We start from the raw sequence: 27,054 nt of genomic DNA, 5'->3' as shown, positions 1-27,054 counted from the left end.
GTGTTTACAACCCATCAGATCTTCTGTCTGCTAACATTTCATGACCTGTCAGACTTCTTTATGGAGCTGTTAGCAATAACTCTGTGACCAATTACAGTGCATTGTTATCAAGTGAGATTTGATTGAAAACGTCCATCAATCCCACTGACACACACACATATTGTGTGTAAACGTATTTGGGTCAACAATACTTCAAACTGTAGCACAAAGGGGATAAAGACATGAACAGAGTGACCAGAGTAATGCCTTACAATTGCCACCCACTGCACTCAGATAAATATGACTGCTAGTAAAATTCAGCTGGCAGCCTGACGACGGCAGATGAATGAGCCACTGATGGTGATGCATGAATGAAACTGCTGATGCCAATCTATTAATGCAAGTGTGGCTTTTATGGTCCGAGGGACTACATTCAGCGCTCTTTAAATGGCTGCCAAAGCTAGCAAAATAAAAAGTTGTGATGTAACTCAATTAACCTTTAAATAAACACAGGAAAGGATTTCAAATATGTTTGTAAAAAGTGTTCCTGCCGATGCATAAAGTACTGGGACCAGCTGACTTATTGTGAACATTTACACTCAGGAGTTTATGTTAAGTTGGTGACATTTACTCACAACATAGTCCTAAAATTGTCTATTTTTTCTTTACAAGGCAGTAGAGAAATCAAAACTATTTGTAAATGTGCTTGTCCCCTATAAAACACAACAACAGGGAGGTGGTGTTTGCAGATGCGCCTGTGAAGGCTTTGAATGCTCTCCAGAGACTCGTAGTGTGCAGGCACTGAACCCCAGCGAGATTATTTTCTATGAATTCATAGACGCAGATGTTTACGAGCAAAACTTCTTGAGCGGAGTGAAAGCCTGTCACCTCCCTCACACTCTCTCATATTCACTCCTCTCTTCCTCATTTGTCTTCATCGCAGCTCCGTAGGTGTGATTCTCTGCGTTGTTCTCTTCGTCTCTGCCTGTGTTTCTCATTCCTTTTCTTCCCGTTATCTTTCCTGTCTCTCATTCTGCGGCTCCTGCCTACCTCTTTATCCCCAGCTCTCCTTGCCTGTCTCTCCTCCCCCTCCCTCGCTCTCTTTCTTCACTGATTGCCTACGCATTTATTCTTCTATACGGTTGCCTGCTCACTAATAGCTGTGGCAGGTGTTCTCCCAGGTGCCTGAACACAACGGCCCAAGCTGAGACTTTAAAAGCCCTGGCATCAGCACGTTGGTCACTCCCCTGGCATGGTCTGCCTTCAAAACCTTCTGCCACCCAAAAAAAAACTGCAAAGCTGGCATGTGCACACTTGTCAGCCTCCAAACGCATATACACAGAGAGTTGTGTATAAAGGAAACAAAACACATCTAGCCACATCCACTTTATCTCCTCTGCTTCCACCCAGACACGTAGTTGTTCTGGCGTCAGTTGTTGTGACAGATCGGTCTGGGCTGACCCATTTGGTGCTGTCACGGATATAACAGAATCTGCGCACACTATATCACATACGATGTCTTTGCACAAACAAATATAATTATTTAAAAATGGATGTAGTAATTTGGTTTGGTTGCCTTTCAAACATAGTTATAGTTGCAACAAGAGGAGTCACCCCCTGGTGGCTAACGTCTACACCCAGCCTTGGTTTCAATTTTCAAGTTGAAAGACTATATGTCCATTTTATATACACAGACTATAGTGTTTACAGGGCCTGTTAATGGTCCAGCTGGAAAAGCCCAGGCCCACCAGTCTCAGTAGATAGCTCAATAGAAACCGACAGGAGCGAGAAATGCAGCATTGTGGATAGGCCACCCTCTTTGGTTTTATTTTCAATCACTCAGCAAGTCCTTTCTAAAGTGCAACTCTAACCTGCACTCAATGGACAACCTTATTATTTTGAGGCAAAGCCAGTCATTCTCGCGTTCCACAGGGCTGCCTCTGTTTCTTTACAGGTGGACTCGGTTTCTGAGGAGCTGCCGCAGTTAACGTTCACACCAAATGAGGTCATATCCTTGACTTGAGAAGTCAAGTACACAGTATGCTTGGCATTTAAGTAGTTTGTGTTTGAGTGCTCTGTTGATGAGGTGACTGACAATAAAATACACTTTCACCTTGTCCCCCTTTTGAAAGGGCTCTGTCATCTGCATTACAGCGACATCCAAAAAGTGCAACAAAAAAATAAGGTAGAAAACAACAGGTAAAGGCTTGGAGAAAAGCTTCACTTACAGTATGTTCAAGAGGATCAAAGTGCATCACAACATGGATAATATTTCCACATGCAGTCATAAACAGTAAGGAATAACAGTCAGGAATATAGTAAACATTTCAAAGCAGCATTAATCTAAATGACATTCTTGTTTTGGCTGCCTGATTATGTTTATTATGACAATGACGAGAGCAGCTAAGAATTATTCTCATCGTGGATTAATCTGTCAGTTATTTTCTTGACAAACTGATTTGTTGTTTCATCAACTCAATGCAGAGAAGTGTGAAAGAAATGTCCATAAGTGTTTCTTAAACCTACAAATGTTTTTTGGCGTGATAGTGTCATATAGGAACAACAAAAAACCTAGAATATATTCACATTTTAAAAGCTGAAATCATACTTGTTTTCAAGTAATCAATTATTAAAATAGTCTGTGATTAATGTAGTAGTTGATTCAAATGGTTGTAGCCCTAATAATGGCTAAGCAAAGTAAACTAAACACAACTGAATACATCAAGCTGTTTTATTGGTTCCAGTCAAAGTACAGTAAAGTTTCTAAACTCAGTGATCAATCTTGGAAAATGAACTTACACAGCACATCAGCACAGTTAATGTCAAGCTTTTTTAAAATCACTGAACTCATCACTCCTTCCACCATATGATCCCTGCAGAGCGTGCACAGAGAGATTGGGGACTGATGGGATCAGATATCTTCTTCTCAGTAACTATTGAATTAAAGCAGACAGACGCTCGAGTGATGATTAAAGCAGTGAGGGGCAAAGATGACGGTTTCTCTACCTCGACCACTCTCTTGAGAAAATGCCTCACTGATTAATGTTATCATACATTTTCTCCTGTCAGAGCACATTTGAATATACAGTGCGTTTTCCGTAACCAAACAAACACTTATTTATCACAAAGCTGAGCGGCAGTGAACTGAATCATTGTAGGAACCCAATCAACATCTTTGTAAATGTGAAAAATCTCCAACATTCATCTGTTAGCTCGATTGTGATGCACTGTATGAATCCTTATTGCTGGACCCAGAAATTTACCAAACACAATTCAAAAAACCGTGCGTCTGTAGCAGACTGGTGTTTACTGAGCTAGAAAATGAACTTCATACATAGCGCTTGTTTAAGTAGGTCATGTTTTGTACTGAACCGAACAAACGTACAAAACTCCAAGGCTAAAACGGAGGACGGAGGAAGTGCTGTGCATTTATTTCATGGCACAAGTGTTTTATTGTATTGCCCTGAGCTGAACAAACCAAATTAATTAATCATTGACCTCTAACACACAAGAGCTCCATGAACCTGTCCTTGAATTTCATTTACCTGATTCCTGTGTACATTGAAATGTTTTTCAGTCTTATTTAAATACCCAAACCACCTGTCAGAAACCAACATACTGTGTTACAGGTTTGGGGATCTAAACTAAAAGCCTCCGGCATTTGAGCCTTTGATGGTGAAGAAGCAGCGGCTCAGATTGGCAAGTGGGAGATTTGGGTTTGTTTTCCATTCGATTATAAAACAAAAGAAAGGGAGTATTTTAAGATGCCGCCCTCCTCCGTCTCTTTGGACAGCTTCCCTTTTACTGGCAAATGAGCATGAGGGTACAGACCCTCCGCTCTGCTTCATTGGGCCGTTTGCATAATGTTCACATTGATTTCAGCCTTGGCATCGCGGATGACACCTCCGCATTGGCCGGAGTATTGTAGGATCTACCTCATTTGTCCTCTAAGCTCAACAAAAAGCTGAGGATGTGTGTAGGCGTGTGTGTTTGTGTGAGGGAGAAAGACACATTTAGGTAGCATGTTTGTGTTTTTCTGTCTCACTCACTGAATATGCATGTGTGTGTGAGTGTGAGTGTGTGTGGCATGTCACAAAGATGTGGAAATAGCAGATGTGTTGTTTTTGAGGGCAAAGAGAATGGATTCATGGAGATGCAGAGAACAACACAACTGTGGCGAAAACAAATGAAAACCCTCATAAGTCAACGTCTTGACTCCGAAACTAGACAACTAGGACATGGACACAAAGGCTGCATTGATATTGGCAGTGACACGCGGGTGGCAGCTGTGCACATCATGTCATTCACTTGTGCTGCTGTGAAAGGAGACTTTGTCAGACAAAGTCAAGTCTGGTGAGCTTTCATCCTGCGGGGAAATGTTGTGTAAAATAACGCAGGCTCTCTCGTCCTTTTAAATTAGAAAGAAACTGTTGCTCCTCATGCTGTTCCTGGTTACTTTAAATGGAAGCAGAAAAGGAAAATAGAAAGGCTACACAAGCCTCAGCAGAAAAAAGGCTAATGATGATGTCTCAATCACGGCAGCACAAAAATGCATTTTCCTGAAGCTGCAAATAAAGTGAGAGTGAATACATCACCAAGCAGACCGATCCCCTGCCTCTTTGCTTTCACTTCAGTGCATTTCATTCTGTTTTATTCATTTATTTTAAAAAGCTAATATCAGGTGCAGTATTGTTTATCGTGCAAGCCTCTCACAATATCCATGTTGTTTGCCTACTTGTCTATTTTTTAGGGCTGTCAAAGTAAACGTGTTGATCGGTGCGATGAATGTGTTTATTTCTAGTGTGTGCTGACCTCCGACATGAATTATCCGTGCCTGCAGTCAGTCAGATAGGACAGACTGAGACAGTAGCTGAAGATGGAGAAAGGTGAGGGATTGTTGGGGCGGAAGGTTTGATTTTAAGAAGCTGAGCGATCGAACCATCGATAAATCAAACTACCTGGGTGCCACGGCACAATTTATTGACAATGACTGGAAGTTGCGATTCTCAAAAAAACAGATGTGCGACTAATTGCTGAGACCTGTGCAGAGGAATTCCTCCACATCGCCAACGGGTGGAAAGTAAGTGGCAAACTAACCACTCTAGGTGGTAATATGCTGGCAGCTGCCCAGCGACTTCCATTTGGACGCCTAGCCTGCGTGACTGACTGTGCTTTCGTTCTCTCTCTCTCTCTCTAACGACATTCTCAGGTGGAGTTTTTTGTTATGATGTTAACACATGTTCTTGTTGCCTACAAGATGGCAGTCATCCATGGTGGCCTTTATTTTAAGATGACCTGGTTGGCACTTGATAGACCTGAGTCTCTTTGAAATCACATAGTGTAGATCTGTGTTGAAAGATACAATGGCGTCTGAAATGTGAGATAAATTAGTTACATTTTTATACTGTACCATCCAAAACTCTATATTGATCAAAGCTTAGAGCTTCCTTTAATGCAGCACTAAGATATAAGCATTTTTAAAAATTTACTGTAAGTTTGGAGAAACAAATTGTTGTTTCTGGGCAAAACATGTTGAAACACTAGTACTTCTTTGATTATTCAATTTCCAGTGGCAGCAGTGAATTTTTTCTGTGTATATGCTACAGGAAACTGTGTATTAACCTCTGGGTTATAGGAGGATTGCTTTTCTTTCCTCATTGACAAGTGATATATCAGTATAGATTACATCCTATAGAGGATTGAGGCTCTGTCTTTTAACATGACTGATGCAATCAGAAGGCAACCGATGTGCCCCGGAGCTCAAACTCCTGACGATACCGAGGCTAGTTTCCTGCAAAGTAATCCCAATACCAAAGGCCTTTCATGGAACACACACGCAGGCAAAGAACACACATGTGTGTATGTGAATACACACATGTGTGTTTGACACCCACATAATTCAAATATATCCTGCAACATGGTAGCACAGGAAATAGATCTTACCTCAGCATACGCATTCTCCTGCAGGTAATCTTAACTGTCACGTAAATAAATCATTTCATTTTACAGTATTATGCAATAATGCTTTACAGCTGCGTATTACTGCCGCTCCAGAAAAATGAAAACAGATCAGTATCACGTTATAGCATATCATGAAATGTGAAAAAGTTTATTGTAAAAACGGGATATGTTTCATGTTATAATGTGAGGTTAATTGAAAAATAATAATAATAGGGAAGTCCTGTCTGGAGATAATGGATTTATTGAGTTATTGAGGAATATGGCTCCTTTACATGATTTGACCAAAATCGACAAGGTGAAATTACTGTTATAATAGACTCATGATAAATATACACACTTGAAAGCATTTCCAAATGGACAAAAAAAACCAGTCTGATCGGCTGGAGGTAGCATCTTTTCAGCTAGAGCATCATGGGAAGTTCCTTGGATACAAGTTTCAAAACCACTTCAACTGCGTCCAAAATGGCTGTGCTCTGTGGCATTTACTCAAGTTCCTCGACTCGCCTGGTTTTCACAACAAACTTTTCATGTTGTAATTGAACTGTATTATGCTGAATTGTGATAGTGATCCAATTGTATGTTTTGCTAGAGTGGAAGTTAATACCCTGCTGTACTGCTTTAGGCAGATCTGGGAACTTGTTTTCTTTTTTTATATAAATCTAAGAGCTCAACAGTTGAAGGATCACCGTGGCTCACTACACGCATCACTGGCAGTTTTGAGAGGAAATCAAAGGTGTGACATTGCTATCAGCCACATCTTGACCACATATTGACACGTGGTATCTGTCACAGTAGGAAGCATTTGCTTCAGAACTGGCAATTAAATCAGTCAACAGGAGCATCAGATAATTTCCACTGTGACAATACACAATGTTCTGGGGAAATATTGAATTTCAGAGCAGCTAATTTTACTTTTAATAAGTGCTATCGTTTGTCATTTTATCTAGTTGTTACAAACATTATTGCTCTAATGTTAGATACATAATATAACACACGTCCCAAAGGAAATGCTATGTAATGTCAAATCAATGAGCAGTACAGGACAAAGAGTCCGGTAATGCTCTATCTTTAGAGATGAATCATATCACTGCACTCCACAGTCAACAATCCCTTAGAAATAATTGTATCATGGCATAGCATATGAAACGGATACACAACACATATGATTCATTTGCAGCATTAAGTTTTGCTAAAGCACAAACTGTCAAAATTACCTTTAAATGTTTTAAATATTTTGAAAATGAGATGAAAGAAAAAGTCACCAGAGCTGGTTGTCTGTTGCTAGGTTGTCTGCTGCAAAGTTTATATCAATAACAACAACAAAAAGTAGGCTTCTCTACTAGATTTCTGTGTTAAACTGATGATGTTTATGGTCAATAGTGATCTGCATACAATGCATCTCCTCCTGTTATATGGCCGCCTGTTTTCCCCTGTCTGCATGAGTGGGAAACCCCTTTACCTGGTTTCCCTCCAACTCACCTGTTGCAGATTACTCTGATTACCACTCACTCACTCACTCACTCCTGTTTAAAAGCTTGGACCAGCTCACCAGTCTTAGCCAGATTGTTTTGCCTTCCCACTGTGAACACTAAGCCTTCATGCTTGCCTTCTCAGCTTTTATTCCTAGCCACATATTTCTCAGGATCTGCCCTTTTTGTCCCTGCCTGCTGCGGCCAGCCTGCCTCCTCTGATGTTGTTGCTTACCCAGCCTTGCTGTCGGGTTTTTTGTTGTTTTCGGACTGACTGAAGATTTTTGGATTTAACTTACTTTTGACTAGTTCTTGTGTCTGCATGTGGGGCCTTGCTTATGCCTAGCGGCAGCTTAACAACTGACCACCCAGGAGATATTACAATGTAACAAATGAATAATTTGTGGCTCCCACACACACATACTTGTACAGCATTATCACTGAGAACACTCATAGACATAATACGTTCCCTAACCACCTAAACCTAAATCCAATTTTAACCATAACCCTTAAACCAAGTCTCAACCCTCAAAATATCCTTTAAAGTTACAAGGACCAGGAATAATGTCCTCACAAATAATAGGATTGAATCAAAATGTGTCCTCAGAAGTTTTATTGCTCATTGATGCATTAAAAAGAAGCTGCCTTCCTGTGTAAGTGTTGTTTGTAGAGAAAATATACTGAATGTTGTTCTCAACGGTGACAAAATGCTATTACTGTCAGCAATTCAGAGTGCAGCTGTTTCTTTGGATTGAATTTCATGCTACAACAGCAGCAGCAGCCTTTAAAACTAATTTGAGGCGTAATAAACATGAGCAAGGCAGAGTGTAATATAAGATAACAAAAGATACACTGTCAAATAGGCTTAATCAGGCAAACCTGTCTCCATCCTCTGGAATCTGGAGGGAAATACCAGTGCAAATCATCCTCGCACAATTTTCCCACATCTCAAAACACACGAACAACTGGGCGATGTTATTGCCAAAATGACGTGACAGATTCTCCTTTGATGCTACTACAGATGTTGATCACGACAGTCCAGCCAGAGAAAAATATGACCATAGCTCCATCAGATCCCCTCAGTCACATAACACTGAATAAAATAATCTCAAACAATAACTCTTTCAAGCTCCTTACAACTGTCAAGAGGAGCTTCTTCTACCACATGCTTAACAATAACAACAGGTTTGAAAATAACCTTAAGTTGCTGCTTTCACAGGAGGAAGGATCATTTCCAAAAAACAAAGTCAAAACTGAAAATATTTATGCTCAGCAGAGAGAAACGAAGGAAATAAATGACTTAATGCGCATACCTGTATCAGTGACATGTTACCGAGGTCCAGTCTGAACAGGTAGTTTCTGGATTGAGGAGAGACAAAGGTTTTTTTTTAGTGTTTACACAATATGACAAAAAATGTCTTCCAAGAGGCGTTTGGTTTTAAGCTGGTGTAGAACTTAGAACAAGAAACAGACTTCAGGTGATACTGTAACGATCCATTGGAAGAATTTAACTTAAGCCTGAGTAGTGTTAGTTTTTGCATCTACATTTGTGTGTGCATGTGTTTCTTAAGAGGGTCAAACCAGGGGAAATTTAAACTCATGTTAATGACAACGACATGTGCATAATACACAAGCATGACATATTTCTTTCAAATTCATACCTTCTGCCAAACACAAAGCAGGACTATGGTCCAACTACGCCTCAGCAGAGCACTTAAGAGCCGTCATTATCCGAAATGTATGAGTGAGTGAGAAAAGAGTATCATGTTCTCAGTAATGTGCTCTGTGGGGTGAAAAGCCGAGTGGATTTACAGTTTCTTACCTGGCACCCACAATAAGCTCATTCCTAGTCAGGTCAAGGGTGAGCTGGGAGAAGTCTTTCACACCAGGGTGGGAGAAAGTGGATATCCATGGGCTGAGAGCTGAAAGAAAGAAGAAAAGAAAGAAAAGAACGAAAAGATTAGTGGGATCACATAAAAGCAGTGACATTTACAGATAGATAGTCGTAAAACACCATATAGTAGGGCAAGGTACTGCCACTGATTTCGTGACTTGATTAGATTATGATTCACAAGGTCCCCATTTGATTCAATTTGATTCAATATCGTTTCATTTAGAGACATTTCCAAACCAAATCTGCTTGCTAATGAAAGAGATGTCCTCAGAAATATTAGATCTCTCTAACCTGATGCATCATTGAAATATTAATGTCAAAACCATGAAATCCAGCCTAGAAGCTCATCACACTGTTTGAAGTAATTACCAAGGTGCCCAGCAGAGGGCGGTGGTGGACACAGCTTGGTATGTGGCCATACCCTCTTTGCTCATCAACAGAAGACAACAGTGATGCATCAAACACAACACTAAAGTATCCAAAAAGCAGGGTGTGGAAGTATTTCTGGTTCTACACCAAATGGCAAAGTAACAAATGAATCTGTGGTGTCAGCTGTTAGCTCGACTGCTAGCTCCCAGCGAACAGCTGACAGTCACCTAAGACTTCTGCGGTCCAGTCTTGATAGTCTCACGAGATTTTGAAGAGGACACAGGAAATCAAAGGATTTTATGAATCGATAACCACTATTTCAAATGCAGAGAGATATTACTCTGGAAATGTTTTTTATAACCCAGTCCTATGGTATAGTTTCCATATTTGGTATTTTTTATGCACAACTATAGCCATAGGTTTTATGTATGCAACAAGTGACAAGTAGTTGATGAACAGTTATAGAATAAGCAAAACTGGTTGGTTGAAGCTGCTGAAATGAAATTTGAATGTGGGGGTTTCTATTAATCCTAGACAAATCAGTTCTAACCTGCGGGGCCCATGTGACTGATATGTAAGTTATGAGAAAGTTGTAGTTGCAGTTGTGTAAGTGACTTGTGTAAGGAAAGCTTCCCTCAACCACTGGGATTGTGTCTCCTGCAGAGAGGGACAAAATATCCAGGCCACATCAGACACAAGAATCCTGATACAAGCTGACACTCGGACAAACACGGCTCTGTGTGGCACACGCACTGAGTCCTGCGCGCAGTTTGAAACTGGCTTCCACAAATCTGACAAGGCTTTATATGTCACATTGAAAACTGCAGGGAAAGGAGCATTTTCTCTGAGATCTCAGTGTGACCCAGAGTGCAGACTTTTAAACGGATCTCACCACATGGGAGGTTTGTGCAGCGTAAAGGGATTTGCCCTATTTCCCATGTTGTACACAGAATCACAGCAGCCACTGGGGAATTCAGACTCCCTTAACCAATTCGAAAAGCTGTGTTAAATAGCTATTGCCACAAAACCTTTAAGGCAGAAAGAAGTGGCTGTAAAAGGGGATTTTAATACCTTGCACATCTGTGAATCTTAATGCAACATAGTGAACCTGTTAACTTTATTGTTGTGGTTTAATTACAACAACATAACCAAGTAAACCCACCGCCAAAAGGGGAAAGTGCTGTGATTAAAAAAAAAAAGAAAAAAAAGATCCACACTGCTGATGACTGCAGTCCTTATGGAAACAGACATCAAACATTTAAAACCTTAAAACTTAATTTTTAAAACAATAAAATATAGCTCAGATTAATGATGACCGTGAAGGACTACATCAAAGCGTTGGAGCAGGAAAAAAAACGAATAGATGTTAAGATTAATGGACCCATATGGCTCGGTCACCTGGCAACATAAGTAGAGGTATGAGTGATCAACTGCAGTATGTTGCTCTTCATTTAAAATTCAGACAGCAAAACACACACACACAACCTCGAGGAGTAAAGGTGCCGGTGCTGACATCAGGAACATCAGGAAAATAACTATTATCTGCTTTTCCAGATGTGGAGAAGAGTAGGAGACTTGGTTTCTCTCTGACTGAACTTACTGTAACTCCAGGTTTTGTTAAAATGCAGTAACAACGTGATAATAGTATGGTAATAGTTTTGTGTTCGGGAGGTAATATTATGATAATACTGTCTTACAGTATTTCTAATGCAATTTTCAGTTTGCTAATAAAATGTGTGTAATAATCTGATCCACCACAATCTCAACTCTGCTCCTTATGTAAATAATACACTATTTGATTTTTATGTATCTATTCTATTCCCATTGCAACTTGCACCTATATGTAAATACAGTTTCTGCTTCTTATATTTGTATTTTTTATTCTTATAAAAATGCCATCTTCTGTTTGTCTCTTGTGAACGTGTAGAACTGCTCTCCGTGCCTTAAATTGCACCTCAGGGACAAATAAAGTTCTCTGAATTGAATTGTATTGAATTGTATTGTATTGTATTGTAATATGGAGATAATATAACACATGTTATTTCCAAACATAGGCTCAGTGTAGACATCACTTAGATTAAAATGTTTTGGAATCAGAATTGATAATAATCATATAATAATATAAAGTTGAAGTTCATTCTCCCTCATCTCCCATACATACATTTAATATTACTTCCCCGTTACAAAATGATATAACCATAATGTAAACTGTTATTTATAGTCAAACACTGACTATAAATCATCAGTACATCATTTAATTGTATATCATCTCCAGCAACAGAGTGGTCTACTGTATGCCTAATAAAATATGGTGTCAACCAGACCAGCAGTGTGACTCATTAATGTTTCTAAAGCATTTTTGCTAAAGATGGAAACTCTATTCAGTATGAGTTTCTTCAAAGACAACACGACAATGGCTTAGAAAGACTGACAGAGCAGTGAGTTTTCAATAAATTATATGCGTTTGAATAATGTACCATTTAACAGCTACCAGTGACAGCGTGTGCATGGTGAACAGTATGTTTCCCCCTAGTAGAAGCTTTAGACACATTACACGAGTACAGTGTTTAAAGTGAATCTCTTGAATGGCTCTGAACTCAAACCTCCAGGGTTTAGGGCAGTGGAGTAGCTCATGCTGTCTTAGTTAACATTAGCTCATCAACAGTGTGATTCACTGGAGCTTTTCGTTTTATATATTATTTTACTTTTACACTTAGATAATGAGAAAACATAAAAACAAAAAAACTGTGATTTCACTGAAGTGCCATCCCATATGTTTACCTTTATATAAGTGGATGACCTCTATTTAAATTAGCTTTGTCAGAAACCTTGTTCTCTATGTGACTGCAAGTATTTCACAAAACTGCATATTATTTAGTTGGTATACGTGGATTATGCACAATATGACCTAAACCAAAACAAGACAAAGGTTTTAACTGGCAGAATATAATTACAATTTTAATCATGTTATAATCATATTTACTGTGGTGTCCAGAAGCTGAGAAAACCAACATTTTGTTGCTGCAGGGGTGTATATATAAATATATAAATACACACCCCTGCAGCAACAAAATGATGCATGGTTAATTATATCAACAGCAATTCATGGTTTCACTTAGAACTTAATAGATGAAACATGAACAGAGAACTACAGTGACTTTCAGTCAACCAGCTGGCACAGAGAAGTAATGTAACCTTTAAAAATCAATAATAAACTGTAAGCCACTTTTAAACATGTACAATTAAATCACTGATCATATCAGCACACACAATAAATTACTGGAGGTGGGATGATAGTTGTAACACCACACAAATTCTACAAGACCATTTCTCATACTCTTTTAATACATATTTATAGTGCACACAGTGCACGGTGTATATTAAATATACACTATATGCGCACAGATTGCTTCCATTTCTCTAACTTAAGCATGCATGTATGGGCATGTGGGTTTAGAAACCATGCAAAGCTGGTGAAAGGAGGTGAAACGGGCCATCTGTACTTCCCCCTGTGATTAATGGCGGCAGAAGCCAAACCTGGATGAGCGGAGGGAAGCTGCAGTGCAAATTGCAAACCGTCTTTAGCCTCACAATAAATACACCAGAAGATGACTTAAAGAATCAGGCTCGCTCAGAGGTTTGCACAGAGAAAGAGCACACATTATAACACATCTGTATGCACAATGTAAAGATCATCAAATCAGATCAATCAGATCATCAACGTTTAAGGTGCACAGCATTCAAACTAAACTGTGTGTATAGTAATGCCTAATGTTCAGCCCATATTCTTCTCATTCACTTTCAAAGTCAGCTCATATTACCACACGACGAGAGGTGAAAGTGTGGAGACGTGGAGTGATTATTCAACGAGAGGCAAAAACACCGATAGGACCTCTGCCCATAAAAAAGTACAAGGAAACCTAAAGCTAATCTCTGTGCAGCCTGCAGTGGTAAAATACAGCACCCATCAAACCCGACGAGACCTGCCTCCTACATTACATACTAACTATAACCTGGAAAACCTCCAGAAAAAGAAAATGATGTCATTTGCAGAAAAGGCAGGCTATTAAAAGCTGACTTATTGTCCACATAAAATAGGGCCGTGAAAACAGAGGGTTTGACGTGATTCATAAACTAAGAAAACGCAGTGGCGAAATAGATAACAAGAGAATTATTCCCACAGAAGCATTTTCCGGCTCACAGTGAAAAGAAGTGCTGTTAGCTCAGTTCAGAGACTTTATTCTGGAGCATAAATCACTTGGAATTTGAACATCACGTACACATTTCTCTCAATAGGAATATCTCCTCAAAAGCACGGTTGAATTGATTCAGTAGCATGCAAAAGAGCTCATGATGAAGCATGACCTTGTTTATTCTTGTAGAGAGGCCTCTCTAACAGTCATTGACTGACATTTATCCCTCTGTCTACAAGTGCTTTTAAATGTGCGACTCACTTCCCGCCCTTATAACTGTCTAGTTGGTTAGTGAGGTAAAAAGGGACGATAAAGCCGGGATGAATATGAAAGCCCCCTCCCTCACGTTTGACTCGTGGGCCCCAAGCTGAACTTGATGAACGATTATTGCGTTTTTTTCCCCCCTGCAAATGCCGGGCAGACGGATTAATGTGTTGGCCCGCGGCTGCCAGAGGAATGAGGAGAGAGGCTAAGACACTCGTCTCACTAAGATATAAATCATAACCTTCCTATCTCCTTCCATCTAGCACTTTCTGAACCTTCAGCTGTTTGTTTTTTTTGTTGTTTTTTTTTCCAACACAACCAGCATGCGGACAAAGTGAAGTGGCATCACGACCACGATCTGATAACGGAGATAACAGGCAGAGCAGTCAAAGCAGGGAAATACACACACGCAGACAAACAAAGAGAAGAGAGAGAGAGAGTTCAAGCACAGAGTATACCGTTCATCACGTAAAGCTGCAGTGCATAACTTTTTAATTTAAACAAATGTCCGCTTCATTCAAACTGAAGTGAAATGAGCTTACACAATGCTGATTAAGCCTATCTATCAGCACCTCATGACTCTCTCTCTGTTTCTCAGCTGCGTTTCGTTGTTTCCCACGACAATCTTGCATCGCGGGAATAGTTGAACTATGTCTGAAAATGGCAAAAAGAGCGCCCATGAAAAGTTTCATGACACACAGATGGATTTGTCTGCATGTCAAAAAAGGTCAAAAAAGGTTCTTCAAGGATGGTTGTGTACCTACGTCTGTGTGTTTGGGTCTATAACGCAGCTCCTTCTCTGGCTGATTCAGCTTCATGTGAATGGAACAACATTAAGGTTTTGGGGTTTTTTTTGGCTTCAGTTGAGCAGAAAACTGTGATGTTTGTGATAAATACACTATGCCATAATTCTATTACACCAGGCTTGCTTCATAACAAACCAGAGCAAGAAACAGATGGACCATAACAGATAAAAGAAATAGTGTTGAAATGGTCTTTTAAGGGCACAATTTGTACAATATGGATAAAAGCTGTAGTTATTTCACTGCATGTTGATAAAACAATGAACGGTCACTCCGTCTTTTTCAGTTACTCAACAGGAATATTGTTTACATGCTGCAAACAACAAGCCTGCAGAATAAAATGTCATGCTGGGACAGAAATAAATTGAAAGCGGGGGGTGTAGTTAGACAAAGTGAGAGAACTGGTGCCATTAAAGGCATTGATTTGGTGAGTGGGATTAAAATGTGTTTGAGTGTGTTAGCAAGGGTGATGGCTTTAAGCTCCATTTAGAAGAAGTCCTGGAAGAACAATGTGGCTGTTAATGAGACCAAATTGTTTAAGTGCCAAACAAATCCCTGGCGAACAACGAAGCACGGATGCAGAAAACTTTCTTTTCCGCACTTTGGATTTTCATTTTCAGTATATTTCGGAAAATGTTTACCCGACGACACCCTGCACATGTTATTTCTTACCATTAGCATGATAATCAGGCATCTATTTGATTTCTCCCCTCAAGCACTGACGTCTTTAATGAGCTATGAATGACACGCACTGTACTAAAAGGAGCTGTCTATTATAATCTTCCTTCAGGGGCTACACTGTCTTGCTAATAGGAACACAACTCGGTGAAATAAAAGCAATATTAAGGTAGTCGATCCTGTATTGTTAAAACAGGTCACATGAGAATGTGCTGCTCTCCACCTTCAGTGTCAGTTGGCACACATACTGTCGTGTGCATTCTGAATAAATTTAGTGCATGCAATGAGAGAGCAAGAAATGTGAAAATAACAACAGGAATGAGCCCATTCTGCGCTATAAAACATTTACAAACAATATCTATTTACTGTGAGCACAGTCTTGTACAAATAGAAGCTGAGGTAGCACCATCAATTTCCACATTTCTCCACAGAGCTGCCCAGTTTCAAAGGAGCAAAATTTCACTCAGCATCTCTTCTTACCTCAGTCTGTTTTGTTTGGTCTTCATCATATCGCTCTTCAGTCCGGCCTGCTCCTCAGTGTCTATTCTAACTTTCAATATACACCCAAAGCATTTACACCGCTTTAGAAAGAAAATAAATATTGTGTTTGTCGGACTAAAAAAACCTTTCCCACCCCTGGCTTAAACCTGGAAATATTAGAAGAAGCCAGTATACAGAAGATTAAACAAGAAGAACAAAAACGATTGCCAATATAATTTTTTTGGACTGATGAAGAGACCAATGTTATGCTCTGTCAGGTTAGAGAATTGCATATTTTTAAGTTTATGGATGGCATTTAACGCGTTCACTACGATAGCCGCCAACTAAACTGTAAAAAGCTGAATGCTAACAAGCTGAAAGGCGGCGTGTCCCCCCTGACATGGTTAAGGTGGACACCACACACACCACTTCACAATTCAATATATCAATTGCTCATTAGCGCTTGTATTCTGGGACAAGGACAGTAGTCCAATAGAACACCATTGCTCGACTTAACTGTGCGTTGAAACGTACGGACTGTCGCTGACTTTCAGAGGGTGATGGTCTGAGAGAGAATGCTGTGCCTCAGTGAAGCACAGCATTCTCTCTCCTTTCATTCCTTCACCTGTATGTCCTCTCACCCCTCTCCTCCCGGTTGAATTAATTCAGATACAGGGGTCCACGGGCTTCAGACAGTTTTGATTCAAGGGCCAGGATGTTTTGGGGAATGAGCAGCCACGGGAGGAATGGCGCTGGGGCCAGGAGGCTAATAGCCTCTCAGTCAGAGACCGGTAAAGATGTCTGCCTCTCTCTCACAAAACAAATGGTGTAACACCATCCAAAACTGCTGACTACGTGTCAGCGTCGCCTTGTAAAACTAACTGAAATGAGACATCCAGTGATGGTAAGTGGCTGGCTTCACCTGTGTGATCAAGTAATTATGTCATGTTATTCAAACAAACAGTAGATTTTCCACCCGTGACTTACAACGACCACTGTGAGGGAACTTTTCCTTTGATTAGTATTCTCTGCACAACAACGTGGATAAAGCTTCACTCTTCACAAGAAGTTGCCAAAACGCCTATGCTGAATATAAATCCAAAAAGCTCTCCTAATTTCCTATGAAGCTATTGTCTTATCAAACATTCAAATCTTTCTCTTAATGTTTCTGAGTAAAAAGGAAAAAGAAAATTCTTCTTTCATGAACAGTGTGTTAGATTGTGACACCTTTTTATCTTTGATGAGATCTCATGCTGCGCGTGTGTAAACCTTTTTCCCAAAGATAATCACACTGTGGGACATTTAGTGGAAATGAGTTCAGTCAGACTTAGCTGTGAGATATTTCTGCATTTAAATTCATAGATGTTTTCATCTTTGGCCCAAAATATGAGGTAAAAGAAGACGTTTTTATTGACTGACCATTGCCTTTTGGCTCTTTCATGGTGATAATACAAGTATTTTTTATTACGTTTTCAAATTTATTTTGAAGTTTATGGCGTTCTTCTATTTTAGGGATTAAAAGATTTTGAGTTAGAAAGAGTTGCTTGATCATGGTGATGCAAGAAAAAAAATACTTTATTTTATGTGTATTGTTTATATTTGATTTAACAAAATAAACAAAATCATTTTTAAAAAGATGTGAAACTACTAACACGTTGAGGTGCACATCGGCAAAAGTCTTTACTACTCAGGGTGACAGGAGAGAGCTCCAACACAAAAATCAAAGAGGCCAATATTTCTGCTACCTTTACACTTTTCAGTGAAAGCGGCAATAAAGCCTTTAAATGTTTTCTATCCCCTTGATCCTCTTTGCTGTCTCCTGGGCCAGTTATCCTGACATGCCATCAGAGGGTGATAGACTGGCCCCAGATGCATGCTAAACTCAGCTCCATTCAGCTGCCTGATTGATGGCTGCAAACTCACCAAAGCTCTGATAGCACAGTTCCAATTAGGCCCGCTGCTGTAATCATGAGTGAGGTGGGAAACAGAGTAAGAGCAGAATCTATAATGAAAAACAGAATACTAAAAATTCATTCATGGCAAAGTCATGTCTTACATGGGGCATGGCTTGTTTGATGCTCAGGGGCCTTTCTGACAGCGACACAGTGGCTAAATGACAGCACCATTACCCAGACAATGAAAAACATAGAGGGGTTTGTACAAAGTGCACCATAGGTTTTTCTTCCTTTTATAAAGCAAAAAAAAAAAGCTCAATGTGAGACAGAGATGAGGAGGAAATGAAGTAGGAAAGTGAGAAGGAGAATTTGAGGAGGAGAAGGAAGAGAAGGAGAACAGATGTGAGAGAGGGCGAGAGATTAGATGGGTAGACATACGACTATAGACAGTCTGGAGATACGAGAGGGCATAAAAGTAAATGGGAAAGACAAGGTTTGCAGAGGAAGGTAATGTTCCTCTTCAGAGCAAGGAACATTGAAATGATTTGAGTGGAACAGTCGACTGATACTGTGGAGCCATCATACAACTCTACTTCTTCTTTGCTTTGATGGATTTTGCTGCACTGGGTGTCCTCTGAATGTGCAAAGTTTCACTCAGAATCCAGGTTGACCCTTTACTCCAAAGCTGATTATCTGGGCCTTTTAGCAAAATACACATCTTACTTCATAACTTCCAAAACAAGGCTCCATATCTACATCCCAAGTTTTCCAGTTACTGCCCTCATGCCACACTCTTATCAGCCCTGTGGTCTCATGCCGTGAGCCAATATCATCCATCTGAATCATAAGCTGGCGGTTTGTACACCGTGTGCCTGTGGGTAGAGGTTACGTGATTCCATTGCTGTGTCTTTGACACACAACACTGGCACAACTTCTGGTGCAGCAGAGATACAAGCGTACACAGACGTGTTTAGGCAGATCAGGGACGTACATTGCTACGCAGGTTGATGAGGCGGTTTGATTCTCAGCATGGTAAATGTTGGCCATGTTGTTTGCTATGCTATCTGTGTGGGCCAAAATCCTCATTTCATAATCAGTTTATCAATCAAACGATGTTCCTCAGTAACAGTGATTGTTTAAGAGGAAATAATAATGTAAACAAACATTACTGCAGAGATGGGAATCATAAGCACCTGAGGTTAATGTTTGAATGGATGCAGATATCGTTTTCATCACATCATGCTGCTCCACCTTAAATGTCTGAAGGAGCAGTATTATAGGTCATATCTCCCTGCTGCTGTCAGACTGTACAACAAGCACCCCTCACAGTAAACCACTCCATCTCTTTAAATGTGCAATATCAGTTCAAGTGTTTTATATGTGCAATACCTTTCACTGGTCACTCTGTACATAATATTTCCATGTTGTACATATTCTATTATTGCTCATATATATTTTGTTCTATATTTTTTTATACTTCCTGTTTTATTATAACACATGCTTACTATTATTACCTCTCTTCTTTACTGTCTGTGCTGCTGGAATACTAAAAATATTCCCATAGTGGGGCTAAAGCCTGTGTGGTGTGAGCATCACTGCTGTGTTTCAACATATTTTTTTTTTGTTTTTTCTTCCCAGTGTTCACACATGCATCCATGAGATGTGCCTGAGACACACACATGTCTATTTTGGGGTTTTGCCTATTTTCCATGTGTGACACATGTTGTTATCTTAGCAGCAGCTTGTGCAGAAAACGGATCCAGGTGATTCTCTCTGTCTATCTGAGTAAAAGAATCATATGACATTTTAAACCTTCCTGTCAGAGCTAAATCAGAACCTGTCATAAGCATATTGGTGGTATGGGGAGACACGCGAGTGAGACCCAGCAGAAATGCAGCCAGTGTGAATCTTATCTTATTTCAAAACCAAACTTTTGCCTCCATGCCGCTGAAAACTCGTCACAAGAAGGAGTCATAGCACAGAGAAGGAATGACATGACTTCATTTGACAAAGAAAACTGTCCACAATTCCACTTTTACAGTCTGTAAAATGCTAGTATGTGAGCAGGTAAGGATGGAAACACCACTGATAGGCACAGACCTCAACATTACATGACATGGATTTAACTTCCAGGAATGTTGTGTGTTGGACTTTGTATGAGAGCCACTGCTTCCCAACCAAGCAGCAAGTCCACAACATTTTCAAGATCTCAACTTGGGTGGCCCATGCACACAGATTACATGGGCAGGTTTCAATCACTTATTTTTAACTGATTATTTTGTCATGCACCTCTCCCAGTTGCATGTGCTGCTGTAACCATGGGAGGGTTGGAAGCTTAACTGTGCTCAGCTGCCAAGCCATCTACTCTCTGTCAATGAGGCGTTTAAGGAATCTACACTGCATACAGAAGCTGGACAAATTAAGCAGAATCAATAATGTCATAATGATTACCAAAATCTTTCCAATTACTATCCTTGACTGACACATGAAAAGTTATGAAATGTATTTCCACTGCCCCCAAAAGAAATCAATGTTGTTTGGTTTTTTTGGTGACCAAACCGTCAGTTCATGATGGTTTACGGACGAGACCTTAGTTAAACACATTGTCAATACATTTGTACCAACATTTGACAAATACGGGGCAGCTTTGCTTAAAGATCCTGTAAATCAAATTCAGCTTTTCTTATCATCACACATTGTGTTAGAAAATAGTGGCTGAGAACATGTGAAAAAAAAAATAAGTAAACACTATGGAGTTAAAACTAAAACATTTAAAACTAAAAATTCTTTTCTTTTAAAAATGTTTTAGGCCTGATGATGCAGGAGCCATAGTTAACTCAACTCCTCCTCAAAACCGGTGTTGATGTAAAAAGTTTTACACCTTTTGCACCTTTAACTGTGGTCCCCCTTTCCCTTGTGAGGAGTCACTACACCTTCTCTGACAAAACATCCTTTGCTTTGCTAGCTAGCTGAGATGTCTTTGTCCCGCATATGTGTCTTACCTGGATGTAAAAGCACACAGAAAAGCTCTGACACTTTATCTAAAATTCCTAAAGAGAAGAGAAAGTAGAGAAGAAGAACAGAAAGAGGAGCAGACTCCTGCTGTGAGGCTGCAGGTGCTGCTGATAAAGAGGACGAGGGAGAGAGACAGGGTGGAGGACTGCTGCTAAACTAGCTCTGTTTATGTGCATGTGTGTCGTTAAAACTGCCATCAAAATGGTGAAAATGTGGCTTCTCTACGTGTTATCAGCGGGTTAATATTCTGTACAGACGCCGATGAACCGCAATGTTCACAGACTCTGGTCCCCACTTGAACGGGAAGACCAGAATAGCGTGTGTGAGGGTGACCACGCCTACACACTCTCAGAGCAGAGAATGGAGCTGAATTTTACATTATTCAAAACCTAATTTTTAAACATTTGGTGACTTTTTTTAATCAGTCAAATTTGGTAAGGTGGTTATTAACACATTTTCTTGTGGGGTGACAAAGTCATAAGTGATATTTTTATCACTTTACTGGTACTTTAAGAGGCTGACTAGAGAGCAGGAAGGTCCCTTGCTGTTTGTTGTGAAACATTAGGGATTCATAGAAAAGGACATGAATAAACGTTACGTAAATTTGAGTTTCAGTCGAATTTGGTAAGGTGGTTACTAACATGTTTCCTGTGGGGTGACAAAGTCAGAAGTGATATTTTTATCACTTTACAGGGACTGTAAGGCTTAAGGAGAAAAGGAGCTGGGCTTTCATGCAGGTAGCATGCTTCAGTGAACCAACCAGCTCTGGGACTAGAGGATGGCTGATCCCTGCACCCTGCTCACAGTGTACACATACTACAAGGATTACATCTCAATGCATCACATGTAAGTGCCATACAAAATCTTTCTTAGTTGAGCTAACAAACACAATTATGTGTTCTTATAGTTGTATACATCTAAAAAGAACATACAGATGTGTCCAAGCTACTGCATGGCCAGAGTAAAACTTTGGTCTCCTCCAGGTGACTGAGGTAGCGCTTCAACAAGCCCCTATAAAACGCTCATCAATCACAGAGGCTAATCTCAGGTTCCTGCTGACACTTTCATTGTGCAGGCCTTTTCTATATGGCTGCCTCCACATAATGCCCAGCTCTGCCTGCTTTGACAGGCTAGTGGCCCTGCAGCTCTCTGCCATGAGAGCCATTCTCAAGTGCCTTTGAATTGAAGCCTCAATGGAGCCCAGCCTAATCTGTACATCTGGAGTCCTGGTGGGTAGAGGAGGACAGAGGAAAAGATGCAGCACGTAGGTGACCTCAGTCCAGCTTTGTGGAGAATGAAAATAGCCATTTCATTGGTTTTGGGGATTAAAACTCCAGTAGAAAGGACCTGCACTTATCAATCTTACATCTGTATTGTGTAACCTCTGCATATAAACAGATGTTCATGACATTCAAACTGTTCAGCTTGACATGACAGTCTGCTTTCCTGAGTATGGTAGTGTTTAGATCATATGTCGCCCTGTGGCATTCCCTCACTGCACACAGGAAGTGATTTGTTTGTTGGCAACAGGGACATTTTGCTATAAATAAAGTGAGACAGCTGCAAACAGAAAAATGTCTTCAGAAATAAAAAGTTTCAGAAATGAATTCTACAGTTTAAAAAAAAAAAAAAATGCTGGCACTGCCAGTGTCAGGTCTGATAGTATTGCTTGACAGAGCTCATTTTCAGATAAAGGATGCAGAATACAAATACTGTCACATTGTTTCTGTACACAAAGACCAGACAGAAGCGGAACAACAATATTATTATTATTATTATTATTATTATTATTATTATTATTATTAATAATAATAATAATAATAATAATAATAATAATAATAATAAAAAAACGAAACAGTGTGGGAGCACAGAGCACTTAATGTCCAGCTTCAGTCCCAGCAACATGGGCGTGCTGACCCAAAGCACTGAACCAGACCCAATGCTGTATCGATGCTGTAAAAAGGAAAACAAAAAGGAAAACAAGAAACACTTGCCAAATGTCTAAACTATGGTTTGAAGGATGTCTAGTATAATTCTAGTCACAACAAAAAACCTCTGGCTTACATGTTCCTGTCCAAGTCACTGCTCTTCAGGGTGAACACAAACAGCCCGATTCAAAGGTAAACACAGCAATTTTGTGTATGTTTACCTTTCATTCTGTCAAGTCTATCTGATGCTGTGCCCCAAACTGTCCTGTTTCATTTCATGCCATGAGAAATACCTAATTTCTTGGTCCACTGTACAGATGAATGGGCAAGATAGTCAGCACCACAATTCCAAACAATCATTTCTATCTTCTCCCTCTGCCCCTATCCTGTCTCCTCTCGCTTTATTTGGCACAGGGATAGTGTATATTTGTAAAAAAAAAAAGTTAACTTGGCCACTGTGAAGATACTGTATGTTTCCCTAAATGGAAAGCACATGATGATTTACCATCAAAGAAGATATACAATACTCATGATAAGATAAATACCCCCAGATTGGGTTACTACTTTAAAGGGTTTACATGTCGTATGGCTCCTCACACTGTACTTTTCTGTAAAACCTGTCAGAAATTATTGTTTTTTGCCAAAGAACACATAATAACAATTGGACATAGTCTACCAGTTTCAGTCTAACCAGGAAGGAAAGTGGAAGGAATTTATTAAATCACCAACAGGGGCAATACTGCTGGGTGCAAAGAGTACTCTTTTGCCTTAAATTGAAAAAAATAATAAGCCTACTTCTTACTTGATTTATAACAACAATGAACATTTTCCAGAGGAGTTAATGGTCTCATTTGCTATAATCAAGTCTTCTTCAATAGGATGTGATTTTATTTTGGAAAATATGTTCCAATTTAAAGGAAAATGGACCAAAATGCACAGCAAATCTAAGTGGCCAATGTGTGACTGACAGCTTCTACTGTCCAATATGTGCTTCTGAAGACCATTTCTTACATACGATGTATGATTCTTACACCTGTTTCGTTGAGGTCCCTGTCTCCGTCTCAATAAAAGTCCAATCACTTTATTTGTGCCCATAGGTAGATTTGTTTGTCATTGGAGAGAGATTTATTTTGCAGTCCTAACTGTGTGAGCCAGGTGGCCCACTCTGTTATGAGTGGTCATAACTGACTTTTGTAGAAAATGTCTTCCCGCCTTCCCTGCCGGTCTCTGTTAGGCATGTATTATGTAAATGTAAAATCAGAATAGTGCAGATGTGTCAGCCTGACTAATGACAAGGTATTCAACTTTACAGACCATATCCATACAAAGATGCCTACATTACAGAGGGAATGGGAAACATAAGGCCGTGGGGGGTTGACATAGGGTGAAAAGGCAGGGTACACCCTAGACAGGTCGCCAGTTTATCGTAGGGCCAACAACTATAGAGACACAACTATTCACTCCCACATTCACACCTATGGCCAATTTAGAGTGTCCATTAAACCTAATCCCCAATTTGCATGCTTTTGGAAAGCCGAAGAAACTGGAGAGAACCCACGCAGACAATGCAAGCTCCATACAGAAAGGCCTGTGGTCAAACCGGATTCTTGCTTTTAAGGAACAATGCCAGCCACTGCATCGCCACGTGAATTTAAAAGCTTAATAAACCTTCTTTAAAAATAGCTCTGGTTGATTTTTCCTGTCACATTACAATATTGTCAAGGGGGGGGCGAGTAAATGGAGTGACGAGTACACTTCCACCAACTGAGCATATCCTCTGAGTGGACTCCATGCTGTAGAAAAAGTAGCATAATTAGAGTGACTGCACGTCTGCGGTGTCAACAGCTGTGTGTGCTTGTCTGCATGCAAGTATGTCTGTGTCCTGAATCAGATTTCTCACTGCAAGAAAGTACTGCACAGGTAGCACTGCAACAGGATGATCTTTACATAGGTTTCCATGTAGATTAGGTTTTCAGCAAGAGGTTATGAAGGATGTCTGACCTTGGATGGAAACCTTTGGATGTTCTTTCTTTGTACACTCTGACTGGGTTAGTGGGTCAAACATCAAGGGGGCCTGGGTTGTCAGAACTGAGGTCTGTGTGAAAACAGTCGGTAGGAGGAGGAGGAGGAGCAAGAAGAGGCCAGCCATAGACGAGGGTTTGGAGTCCTGCGAGGACGCTGTCATGGTGATGACCTCTCCTCTAACTGCCAAGGTGGGCCTCTGGGATACAGCTGCAGAAGAGAAGAGACAACTTCAGCACCTGAATTCAACATTTTTACACCTTGCTTCAAATAAAATAAGCTCTCTCTTAGTCACTTCCAAATCTTTTCCTCTCAAAAAAAACAAAACAATTCCTGAGGGCTCCCATCTCCAAATCCAGCACATACATACAGCAAATGAAAAATCATGCTATAAATTTTTGGACAAATGTGGGATGAAAGCAAGTATGTTAGGTAACTAGTGGGTGGCTGGAAAGACAAGCTATAAAGCAGAGTAAAATAATACAGGGAAAAAAAGAGCTTAGGAAAGACAAAACTCAGGCTTTAACAATGAATAGTCTAAAAGAAATAACTAACCTCTAACCTGGAGATAAGTATTTAAGATGTACAATTAAACCTGGAAAGGTTAATTTAATGGCTGATTAAAACTGGAAAAGAGAAAACAATAGTGGACTGTTCAACGGGGCAGAAGATTCCTTAAGTCAGTGAAGCAGAAGTTAGTTAACTTTTCAGATTTGTGTCTCTCAGAGAAGTGCTGTAAAAGAGTTTGCACAACTATTTATGCCTGTACCCCTAAAACTTTTTTTTTTAGTGCACATGTGCTTCAAATTAACACAAGAATGATATCCAGTCATTGTCTAGCCTCCAAAACCATGCATCATGCAAGTAAATCCAGCCAACAGACAGAAAGAGACACACAGACGTTCCTACACTCTGATACTTTCCAGAGTAAATGTAATCTCCTTCAGTCATAACATATGAGTCCACAATGCAAAGCTGAAACCAGCAGTTCATCATCTCGCGCCCTGCACTCCTTACGATGTTAGCTTAGCGAGGTGTAATATCATTAAGTAAACAGTGCATCGCTGCATCTACAAAAGCAAGTTAAGACTGCCATGCAAAGCCTGAGCCATGAAATTCAATAAGGGTCAAAAGGTAACTGCAAATGATTGCTTTGTGATTGTATTTCTGTTTTACATAGGGTACCCATCAGGGAGGTATCTTATTGCTGTATCTCGTAATGTTATTTGTCTGATACAGCATGTATTATATTCAAAAGGCTGCAGTCCTTTCTTATTTGTCTTGTCTTCAATTTGGGTCAATAAAAGCTTTTCATATTTTAAATTCAGTATGTGTACACCTGATTAATGGCAACGGAACATGGAGCTTCACTGCGGAGTGACAGCTAAAGGAGATTAAAAACTGAGAACATCAACCTTCTTCATAACTGTGGCATCTATGTAACTCTCACATCCCTCTGTAGTGTTTCACTTGCTAATGCTTTAATCAATACCAAATTATTAGCTTGGTTTAGTTGCAAATGAACCATATTGCCCTGCAATCAATTATCCCGTTCACTACAGGTAGTAACTAATTAGGAAAATGCACATCATCCCTTTATTTGTACGTACAGTGGAGTCCACAGAATCTCAGCTTCTGCCAAAAACATACAGTGTGTGCTCTGCACTGGACTTGACTTAGTAAACTGTGTATTTGTATTTGTATTTGGGGAAAAATATCAGTCAGAAGATGAAATAAAACCAGAATATTTTATTGATACATCTCTCACTTAGGTGTTATGTCCTCTCCTGCTTATACACTTCCAGCTATGTCCTTAGATTGTAGTATTTGGTATTCACTAATACACAGTATAAAGAATGTATCATTCTTATCTCAACAAATATACTCCAATTTCAAGGCACATTAGGCAATAGGTTTTAAAGGTAACATCAAGGCTACCTCTATACTAATAAAATGTATTATATTTTTATTGTATATTCAGTCGTAGTACAGACTGTCTGATCTGTCCTACTCATAGAACACAAGGTTTAAAGCTCAAAATGCCTCTTCAGCTTTAACATGCCACTGCAGACATGATTCTAAAATTTCAAAGTAATTTAGAAAA

At 39.8% G+C, this 27,054-nt stretch overlaps 1 protein-coding gene across 3 annotated transcripts in view; it reads right to left on the bottom strand.

Moving 5' to 3' along the window:
• Window positions 1-27,054, bottom strand: part of sema5ba (sema domain, seven thrombospondin repeats (type 1 and type 1-like), transmembrane domain (TM) and short cytoplasmic domain, (semaphorin) 5Ba) — a 159,819-nt gene that overhangs the window by 72,268 nt on the left and 60,497 nt on the right. For all 3 annotated transcript variants that reach the window (XM_058622417.1, XM_058622419.1, XM_058622418.1), the window contains exons 3-5: window positions 24,930-25,160; window positions 9,232-9,331; window positions 8,723-8,768 (exon numbers count right to left, since the gene is read on the bottom strand). In XM_058622417.1, the coding sequence (XP_058478400.1) occupies window positions 8,723-8,768; window positions 9,232-9,331; window positions 24,930-25,113 (330 nt within the window). In that variant the 5' untranslated portion in view covers window positions 25,114-25,160. The remainder of the gene's footprint in view (window positions 1-8,722; window positions 8,769-9,231; window positions 9,332-24,929; window positions 25,161-27,054) is intronic.

Source organism: Solea solea, chromosome 2 (genome assembly GCF_958295425.1).
Source record: "Solea solea chromosome 2, fSolSol10.1, whole genome shotgun sequence".
NCBI lineage: Eukaryota > Metazoa > Chordata > Actinopteri > Pleuronectiformes > Soleidae > Solea > Solea solea.
The sequence above is the reverse complement of the archived record's forward strand: the minus strand, read 5'-3'. Positions and strand labels throughout refer to the sequence as shown.